Raw genomic sequence first — 10971 nt, 5'->3', positions numbered from 1 at the left:
TTTTATTTTGTTTATGTTCCAAGAGCCACGTCTCTGTCACCTTTCGGTCAGGATGTGTTGGCAACAAATACCATCAAATTTCTCTCATACAAGCTGGTTCTGGAAACAGCCCTCTACTCTGCAGAAATGTTTTACTCTTTTTCCAAGGCGAAGGAAGAAAAGAATCATGAATGTTCTGGTTTTCGACATAAACCAATTTTTGTTCCAAAGGAAATAGTTTATTCTTAAACATGACCATGACGTGATAGCATCAATTCAGGGTGCCTTGGGCAGCATGCTCCATCATGGAAATTATATGAACATTTTACAGGCAGAGAACAAAAGGTAGTTACAAATCAGACTTGCTGGACCTACTGATGGGACACCACGCAGGTCGGTGACCACAAGTCAGGGAAATCTCTGCTACAAGTATTGAATGTCATCTGATGACATACTTATCTTCTGAGTCGGTACAAGCTAGACATGTCAAGCTTAGCAATGTATTCCAAGTTTAATCTACAAGTCAAGATGGCGTTAATTCAGACACACAGGTGGAGAATAAATGGCCATTAAAGTACGAAAGGTAGCCTGAGGTCATTTTGGCTCTCACTGTATTCTAACTCTGCAATCATGGAGTTAATAATTGGTCAGTCTTTAGAATATCTTCAAAATGTGAGTGTTTTTCAGCACATCTAGTTAACATTGTCTGTTTCTTTGGGAGTACAGCATAAATGAACACCCTCTAACCACCCCCACTTCACCACTGTGCGTTCCTCAGCGCGTGTAACGTCTGGCCAGCAGGCTTTCAGGAAGGGATGGATTTGTGGCTGCTGCTATGATGACAGAAATTCAGGCCACTCAAGAATCTTCATTGTGAGAAGTCGGCTGCCACTCAGCCCGAGAGAAGCCCTGGTGAGTGTTCACACACCCGGTGATCTGACAGGTGATGCAGATGACACTGCATTGGAGAGACTGAGTCCACCGAGCTGTCTACAATGGCCTCCTGTGTGTGTGTACATGTGTGTGTATGTGTGTGTGCATGTGTACGCGTGTGTGTGCCTGTGTGTGCACACGTATGTGCGTGTGTGGTGTGTGTGCTTGTGCGTGCATGTGTGTGCGTGTGTGCTTGCATATGCGTGTGTGTGCATGGGTGAGTGTGGGTGTGCCTGTGTGTGCACATGTGTGCATGTGAGCATGCCAGTGTGAGCACATACACAGACACAGTTGACAGTTAGATTCCTCTTGTGGCCCTGGGACAGTGACGATGAAATAGGGCCGGAGAGAACCCAGAGGGTGTCATTACCGTGAAAGCTCAGCGACCCTCCCAGGCCAAACTCACTGACACTTTCACCTTAGATATTGCTCTGAAGTGTGTAGCAAAGGGGCTTGAACAAATCAGGAAGAAGAAGGACTCTTTCCTTTGGTCTGGCCTCTCCTAGCCATAGGGCCACTAAGTTCCTACTGTTTAGTGGAAAGACTGGGCAAGATCATGTTCAGTCTTTTCTCTCACCAGCTGTAAAATGCTGCTTTTCAGGGCAGAAAGTGGGTTTTGCTGTTGTTTGAATAAAAATTGAAACCACCAAGGATATCACAAGAAAACTCATAAAATCAATTCACCTGGACTAAAAGGATGCCACAGAGATTGAACCAACCACCACGGAGCCTGCATAGGACTGACCGAGGCCCTTTACATATATGTTACAGTTATGTAACTTGGTCCTCTTGTGGGACTCCTAACAATGTAAGCAGGGCTTTCTCTGACTCTTTTGCTGGCTTTTGGGACACTATTCTCCATCCTGGGTTGCCTTGTCCAGCCTTAATATAAGGGGAGGTGTTTAGTCTTACTGCAACTTGATATGCCATGTTTTGTCAATATTCCGTGGGAGGTTTGTCCTTTTCTGAATAAAACAGAGGAGTTGGGGGAAGAGTAGAATGGAGGTAGGGGAGGGGCTGGGAAGAGAGGAGGGATGGGAAACTGCTGTTGGGATGTAAAATAAATAAATAAATAAATAAATAAATAAATAGAAACTGAGACCGCATCTGGCATGTGTCGGGTGAGGATAGCTCAATCGATAAAGTATTTAAATGAAAAAGCACAGTACCTGAGCTCAACCTCCAGAATCCAGGATAAAAAAACTTTGGGTATGGTGGTGCATACTTACAACCCCAGCACTGGGGAAGTGGAGAGAGGCAGATTCCTGGAGCTTGCTGGCCAGCCAGCCTAGACTAATGGGCAAGTTCCAGGCCAGTGAGAGACTCTGCCTCAGAAAAAAAGCATGTGGAGTGTGGAAAGTACCTGAGGAACAACATCTGAGGTTTACCTCTAGTCTTTATGCATGTGTACATACATGTATGCAAATACATGCAGATACACACTCATAAACTACACAATCCCAAAACAAGAACTTAGAACATGTCTAAGTAACAGCAGTAGTATCAGAAAGCGAAAGGAAATAAAAAAAATCTTTGAAAAGGATAATCTTCACTAAACAGATACGTTCTTGAATAAAGAAACAAGATTTCTATGACTCTGAGGGCTCCTGGAGATGCATAGTCTTCCACAGGATCTCAGTCCTGTGTAAAGCACTGCTGAGCCCATCTCATAGGAAGAAGCCTCCTAGTCCTAAGAAGATAGACTCAACAAGAGACAGCTCCAACCGCGGTGGAAAGGGGCTGTAATTAAACAGAAGCAGCCTTGGGTCAGAAGGTGAGCTGGAGAAGAAGGGAGGTGGGGCTGGGCTGGGCTGAGCCTAGGATGAATCAAGCCTTCTTGTAGGGTGGAGACATCCTGTCTAAAATACACATGAGTGCCATTAAAGCCTCTATAAAAGGTTCTTGTCCCACTGACAAGTCCTCCACACACTGCTTAACAGAAACTTGTCCCATCCTGCCTGGGCACTAGGTAAGTTCCCCCCAGAAGAACTTCTTGCTCATTCTCAGTGTCTTGGCAGGCTGAGCTCATGAATCCAGGGCAGTCAGATCTGAGATGGCAAGTCTCTGTGCATAGCTGGAGGCAGAAAGGGCCCCCGCAGAGTCTTGGCAGGCTGAAGCCAGAGCACCTGGGAAAAGGTGTGCTTCTGAGGCAATCCGCTTTCTCCTCTCCTGGCGCTAGCCTGCAGCTCTCCTCACTGGATGGTGTGGGCAGCAGCAGTAGATCCGCCCACCACCCACACACCTTCCTGGATCAGCAGAACTTCCCCCCCCCCAAGATTCTGGAAGGTTCTTTGCAATCCTCAGAGCCCCTAGAATCAGAATCATTTTGTTTCTGCCAACCCAGACAATCAATTCGTTGTCTTATTGAGGCAGGGGGTAATTTGAACTTCTTTCCTGACTCTAAGTTTATACATAGGCAGGACGAATTTGTAGAATTTATTCTAAAGATCTGAATTGTCCCTAAAAGGACATTTTGTTCTTTTCAGTGTTTATAGGCTGGTGATCAGAGACTGTAATTGTGTTTTAAAACATGGGATGGGGGCATCCACTGTGTTAAGGGAGATACTTGAACTTTTATGCCCTGAGGCAAAGAGAGGGAAGGGTCTAAGCTACTGACTCCTGGGTCAGTTGTCCCTCCCGACCACACTCATTTGCTTTTTCTTGAACTACGCCTCCTTCCTTGCCTTGCCTCACTCCTTGCTTCTCTACCTATGCCATCCTCTCCCCACAGTCCTCCTCTTCATCTCCAAGGTCCCTTCCCTGCTTTCCCAGAAGCTGCAAGCTTCCATCTCCCCTTGGACTTCAATCCTATCATCTTTAGCACCTCTCCTCCTTCTGGTCTCCCCAAGTCGTCTGTTTAACACATCTATGTCTCTTGCTCATTCAGCCACACCCATATTCACCTTCACCCATCTAGTGGAAATGGATGCTTTTGCCTTTGACTGGGACCCATTCATCACGAGTCCTTTAGACTTGATGGAGCATGCATGTATCTTTTATAGAGGCTGACCTCTCTGACAGGTTCCAGGACTGATGGCAGAGAGCAAATGCAGACCATCTTGGCACCGGGAAGGTACCCCCTAGCCCTAGTATCCCCAACAGGTACATCTCACCTTCTTCCCAAGTAGCTTCTCTAGGGAAGTCAAGAGCATAGGGAATCCCCTTGGAGATTCCGGGGAGCTTCAAGTCAAAAGAGGGGCTAACCACCTTCTCATGTTCCCAGTAGGACACTACTATCTAGAAACAGGCAAAAAAGAAATCCATCCAAAGGTATATGCTGAAGAACTAATTGCATATGGGTTAAAAGAAAATAATGTGTGGCCTTCACAAATCTATCTGCTCTGAGCCCTTTTGCCCGACTAGGAAAATGCTAGTGATAGCGAGAGTCATCAGCTGTTACACAGGAAAATGCTTTGTGAGCAGTTCAGTGTCTATGGCTGTATACAAATTATATATGTATATATGTATGTAATAACAATGATGATGATACTTAATAGCTACCACTTAGCAGAAAACCAGGCATCAGCAGGGTGTCTTTTATGCATTATCTTCTAAAGCCTTTATGATAATTCTCTGAAGTAAGTGCTAAGTATGGCCTTCACTCAGTGAATAAACTGAGGCTCGGAATAGTGAAGATCTTGGTCCAGTTCACATCAGGTAGGTGGTGAAGGCTGGCATTAAATGTTGATTCAGAAACTTCCTTCCAAGTCCTGGGGTTTCCTTCTTCCCACCACAAAGTCCATTTTTAGGAAAAGATGAAGGAAGGTAGGGAAACCTCAAATGCAGCTGAAGACACAAAGAAAGGAGTGAGCCACGGAGTACTGTGAGGAAAGAGCAGGGGATGAGCTGACTATGGTGCCCATACAGGGACTTTTCATATCTTTCAGTTAGTTGCACAGACTATAGCATCCATGACGGGATTTTTTTTTATATCTTCCAGCTAGTTGCACAGATGCCTCAGTTGCTGCAAAACATTCATGGGATCATCGAAGCCTTCGGGTGCTATGCCAGGTCAGAGGGCGGCTGCAAAGTGCTCACGCGGGGGGAGCTGAAGAGGCTCCTGGAACATGAGTTTGCTGATGTCATAGTGGTATGATATGTGGGGATGAGAGGGAGAAACATGCTAAGGACAGTCAGTGTGTGTTTACCTGCAAGGGCTTTTACCTGGGGGTGTAAAGAACAAGCAGCCAAATTCGAGCCTGCTAGCTCTGTTGGCAGCTGTGCAGGCCAACACAAAAGACATGGAGGGAAAGAGGTCACGGCAGGTGACACCTCCACATCCTTAGGGAAAGGGCTGATTCTTGGATCTGATTCTCTCTTTAAATTGAGTTTAATTTCAAGACAAGGTAAGGAGACTCCCCCAGGCAAGAACAGACTCTTCAAATGGCCTCGAGGAGAAATTAGTCGTTGCATTCTGGCACCTCTCAAACCTGACCCAGTAACATTTTCTGCACGGGTCTGAAATGTGATTGCTTATTAGCATCTGTTAAGACACTGCTCTTGCCTAGGACAAAGCTGCTTAAAAACATTAGTGGGGTCAAAAATGGGATTTTGGAGCACTAGTTCTGAACAACTGTAGGTGCAGGGACTCCAAGAGAACAACCCTACCCAGGAAACCAGAACCAGAGCCCTAATGCACGTTTCTGCTTTTGGTTAACATCTAAAGTAGAGGGAATAAAGAAGTCCTTAGGTGCCGGGCGGTGGTGGCGCACGCCTTTAATCCCAGCACTCGGGAGGCAGAGGCAGGTGGATCTCTGTGAGTTCGAGACCAGCCTGGTCTACAAGAGCTAGTTCCAAGACAGGCTCCAAAGCCACAGAGAAACCCTGTCTCGAAAAAACAAAACAACAACAACAACAAACAAAACAAAACAAAAAAACAACAACAAAAAAAAAGAAGTCCTTAGGTACAAAGACCAGCACACTAGGATTGTGCCTACATGCTTAGAGCATCCTGTTGTTCTAATAGGATTCCCCATCACGGGAGTTCTCTGGATTCCCTTGAGGCCAGGCTCCTGCTGTGTTTCAGGTAGGGTTGGTTCCAGGGGCCAAGTGGTAAGGGCAGCCACAAGGAGCCAGGAGCCCAGACAGCTGCATACAAGCACACGCATTCCCTCTCCAATGCATCTTTACCCAGTTGAGCATTCTGCAGATCTGAAATCGAGGATGTATAAAACAAAAGGTGTGTCCTGTCCTTGAGTAAGAGAGATGATACAGCAGAAGACACAAATAACAGAACACCACACTGTGATGCTGTGGGCAGCGCTGGGGTTCGAGAGTCCCCAGTTTGCAGTGCGGCGAGGGAGCCTAGAAGCAGAGTGCAATGGATCTGACCAAGTTCTCCGTAGAGGAGCAATGCTGACTTGGCCTCCTTTCTCCCCCAGAACCCCCATGATCCCTCAACTGTGGATGAAGTGCTGCGCCTGTTGGATGAAGATAACACAGGGGCTGTGGAGTTCAAGGAATTCCTGGTCTTAGTGTTCAAAGTTGCTCGGGCCTGCTTTAGGACACTGAGTGAGAGTCCTAGGGGTGCCTGCGTGTCTGACAGACCCGAAAGCCGCTATCCTGGATCGGGGAAAGAGCTGGAGCAAGGCCAGAGAGGTGGCACTGGAGTGGGAAGAGATGGGGCAGAGCAGCGTTGTGAGGACAGCAGCCGTGGACAGAGGGATCAGGGGTCTAAGGAACAGGTCAGGGTGGGGACACACACCCAGAATCAGGACAGCTACCCTGCGCAGATCAGCAGTCACAACAAGGAGGCTGAGTCTCAGAGACAGGAGATGATTGTAAACCAGCAAACACAAGCAACACGACAGGTGGAGCAGACCCCGAGGACAGAAGACATGAGTTGGACCAGAGAGAGGAGGTCAGAGCGGCAGTCACAGGTTAGCCAGCAGACAGAGGACACCACAGTTGGAACCACAACTCAGACCCAAGAAGGTGCCTTCCACACACAGGGATTCAACTATGGCCAGGACAGAGGGACTCGCAGCCATAGCCAAGACAGGATCCAGGAAGACCAAGATGCTACACAACACTACCAGACACAGGCAGAGTCTCATACCCAGATACACACTCAGACGGTAGAACAGGGCTGTAGGCAGCAGACAAGAGGTGGCAGCATCCAAACACACGGATCCATCTATGACCGGAACAGACAGACTGAGATTCACAGTCAAGATAGAAACCAATCAGGCCAGGCTGATAAAGACCACCACCAGGCACAATCATATACTCAGACACACACCCAGATGAGGGAACAAAGCAGGAGCCAGCAGGAAGGAAACAGCCACATCCAAACACATGGGTCCATTCATGACCAAAACAGAATGACTGCGACCTATGGACAAGACAGCAGTCATACAGGACAGGTAGGGACGGGACACCTCCAGACACAGGTAGGATCATATTCTCAGACTTTGGAGCATGATGTAAACCAGTCTGAACGACAGATAAGGGCTCCAGAAAAGAGACGGATCCAGATACAGCCAGGTACGGGGCAAGGCTGGACACCAGAAGAGCCAGTGCTCGGAGGCCAGGTCCAGACCGAGACAAGCACTGTGAGAGGAAGACAAGACTGGAGCAGCAGCCACCCGGGTCCAAAGGGAGGGCAGGGGGAGAGCACACCCACTGTCATTAGAGATGAATGGGTCAATGACCACACAAGGGAAATAGTGATCCGAAGCCAGGACCCAGGTAGCCTGCACGCTCATGCTTCTTCAGCTCAGGGCCAGGACACAGCACAGATACAGGGGGAGAAGAAAGGACTCACACCCAAGGGACTATATTCCTATTTGAAGACAGACCAGCCATGACTTTTCCTGACTCCAGTGCCCAGTACCAAAAGACAGCTGGCAGGAGACTAGCCTACCCTGCTCTGCCCCACCCTGGATCATTGATGGAAAGCCATGATTCTTCTCATTTGGTTCTTTCTCAGTGATCATTTCTACAGGGTGCTTTCTTGTCTAAACTCGCTTCTCTTGCTTGCTTTGCTGTGCACTGTCCGAAACAGGAAGACATGGAAGAGGTCATCTCTTTGCACTGAGTTCCCCTCAGCTTTCAGGGGTTTTCAGAGATGTTTTATCTCTTCTGTCTGTCCACTGCCATTCAAATGCATCAATAAAAGCTTAAACACTGGCTTCTGTATTCTATTTAATAATTTCTACTGATGCGACCAACTGCAGACTTTAGAGTTCTGATGTTGACTTGAACATCATCCTATCACTGAGGAGCAATGAGCTGAGAAAACATATGATTCTGAGAGTTAGAAAGAGCTGAAGAGAGGAGAGAGCATGTTTTATACTTGGCAGATGCTTTCTGGGACAGCCCTCAAAGGACGACTAAGATATATACAAGGGTAAAATTACTGTTATTCATTTCCTCTAATTCTAGAATGTTATTGTCCACCCACACAGGACTTTTGAGTATAAAGGACAAAGATAAATAGCAAGGAGCTTGAAGGACCCAGGGAATGTCACTGTCATGAGCTCTTCCTGTAGAATGTACAGACACAAAACTGGAAGAGAGGAGACATTTGTCATGCAGTCTGGTAACACATGTTTAAATTCATCGAACTGCTATATGCCCTGAAAATATAAACATAACCAGTTAACAGAAAGAGAAAGCCTATGGAAGCAGTTAGGGAGCTGGTCATCTCATGTGAGTACGTACTTACAAGGGAAAGCTAGGAGTAAAAGAATTTCACTTCAAGTTAAACAGTGAGAAGGGAAAAGGAGGAATAGATGCGAAGAATTATAAACTTCTAGGAAATCCTATCTTTTATACTAGAGAATGAGTAGACAACAGGCAAGAGGGAATAGAGAATACATTGTAACAATGATGAAGGACCAAATGGCTGAACATTCTGCAACACCAATAAACAGTTCAGAAATAAAGTAAATAAAACAGAAATTCAAAGAACAATGTTACTTATGCATGCCACATGCTTCTATAAACATGAAACAAAATAAGATGAAAGGAAAAGCCTGGTACTATTCATAATGATGTAAAGAGCTTGTCTCTCCATTGAAAGAACAATTTTTCATAATAAATTTATCTGATAAGAAGAAATAAAGAAAGAGAGAATAAAAGCTAGAGGGAAGAAAGGGCTTAGATAATCATCCTTTAAATGGGTGAGTTAGTAATTATCAGGAAAACACAGATTTAAACAAAATTTTAAAAGCAAAGGTCAAGATCCCGGATTAGGTTATAAAACAAGAAAGGCCAAGAAGGGCCAAGAAGGGCCACAAGTGCCAAGAAGGGCCAAGTAGGGCATTCTGGCTCCTGTCCATGATGCCCCCTAGACAGAGCTGTATCAAAATGAAGCTGAATATTTCCTTCCTAGCCACTGGCTATCAGAACTCACTGAAGCAGATGATGAATGCAAACTTCAAACTTTCTACAGGAAGTGTATGGCCACAGAAAAGGTTTCTGATGCTCCGGGTGATGAGTGAAAGGGTTATGTGGTCTAAATCAAGGCTGGAGATGAAAGCAAGGTCTTCCCATGAAGGAAAGTGTCTTGAACACAGCAGAATGTTCCTGCTGTTGACTGAGGCGCATGCTTGTTACAGACCAAAGAGAAATGGGTAGAGAAAACAAAATCTGCCTGCGGATGCATTGTGGGTGTCAATCTGAGCAAAAAGGGGAAATATTCCCGGCCTGACAAATACCACTGCGCCTCAGTTATTGGGACCCAAAAGAGCTAGCAGAATCCATAACTTTTCTAGTCTCTCTAAAGAAGATAATAACCACCTTAACTACCAAACAATCTTAACTATCAAAAGCCCTTAAACAAAGAATGTAAGAAGCCCAAAGCATGCCCAGTCCAGCTTCTTGTGAATCCACGTGTCCTGCAGAACAAACCAATGTCTTGCTCTGAAGAAACAACACACTAAGAAAAATAGAAAGGAGGCAGAGAATATGCCAAATTTTTGGCCAAGAGAATTAAAGACATCAGAGAAAAATGCCAGGAACAGATTTCCAAGTGACGTCAGCTGCCCTCACTGAGAGCTTCTACTTTTGAGTCCAGTCGAAATGTAGGAATCTTTTGGAGAATCAAGCAAATGACCAGATCTTAAAGACAAGAGGACTGAAAAGTGCCTAATGAAAATACACTTTTTAGTATTTTGCATTTGATAATGGCCAACTCTAATAAAGTAGAGACTATAGGAGAGAGGAGGAAACAATGAAAGACAGCAATGTTGTATGAAGCCTTTAACTGCCTCCGTTCAGCACAGTAAAAGAAAGAACAACCCAACCATTATGGTACACATGTACTTATTTTAGATCTCTCTCTTTCATTCTCTCTCTCTCTCTCTTTCTCTCTCTCTCTCTCTCTCTCTCTCTCTCTCTCTCTCTCTCTCTCTCTCTCTGTGTGTGTGTGTGTGTGTGAGAGAGAGAGAGAGAGAGAGAGAGAGAGAGAGAGACATTTGCATGGCGAGTACCTTAATGACTAAGTCATCTCCCCAGACCCTGAATAAAGAACTAGTTTTTAAAATAAGTTTTTATATGGACCACATTATTTCATAACCTAAGAATAAAAAGAGGGAATAGTCAACAGAGGGCCACAAAAACTTCTTACTGACATGACTGCTTAAAAAAGGCTGACAGGCTGAGGAATCTCATCAGGACGGGTGAGTGTGTGCTATCCAGGGGCGGACTGTCCCGGAAGAGAGCACAAACCCCCTCCCCCAGCTCCTTCTGCAGGGCTGTCTCTCTTTCCCACGATCCAGCCCCCCCTGCACCCCTCCCCAACCCTGCCCTGCTGTATGCTAGGACCAGTGCTCAAGTACAGTTTTAAGCTCCTAAACTAAGGCGACCCACCCAGAGCGGTGAGTGCCTGCCTACCGGGCAGACCTCAGGGTCCCCTGTAAGGGAGCCGGGCACCTTCAGCTCTGGCGCCAGGCTTCCTGCGCGCTCCTGGATACCATCCCCCCCTTGCTCCATTCATCCTGTTGGCCCTGGATCATTGGGCTACTGGCGGCCCTGTTTAGTTGCTGAGGAACCCCATCAGGACGGGTGAGTGTGTGCTATCCAGGGGCGGGAACGGTTCCTACTTCTACACTG

The 10971-nt window shown here is 46.3% G+C and overlaps 1 protein-coding gene across 1 annotated transcript; it reads left to right on the top strand.

Annotated features, from left to right (window-relative positions):
* The first annotated feature begins 4864 nt into the window (after positions 1 to 4864).
* Positions 4865 to 7721, top strand: Crnn (cornulin). Its single transcript, XM_075979077.1, has 2 exons — positions 4865 to 5002; positions 6294 to 7721. Exons 1-2 carry the CDS (start codon positions 4865 to 4867, stop codon positions 7719 to 7721), a joined length of 1566 nt encoding a protein of 521 aa, XP_075835192.1.
* Positions 7722 to 10971: the final 3250 nt, after the last annotated feature.

The sequence above is a fragment of the Microtus pennsylvanicus genome, chromosome 7, assembly GCF_037038515.1.
Source record: "Microtus pennsylvanicus isolate mMicPen1 chromosome 7, mMicPen1.hap1, whole genome shotgun sequence".
Lineage (NCBI taxonomy): Eukaryota > Metazoa > Chordata > Mammalia > Rodentia > Cricetidae > Microtus > Microtus pennsylvanicus.
The sequence above is the reverse complement of the archived record's forward strand: the minus strand, read 5'-3'. Positions and strand labels throughout refer to the sequence as shown.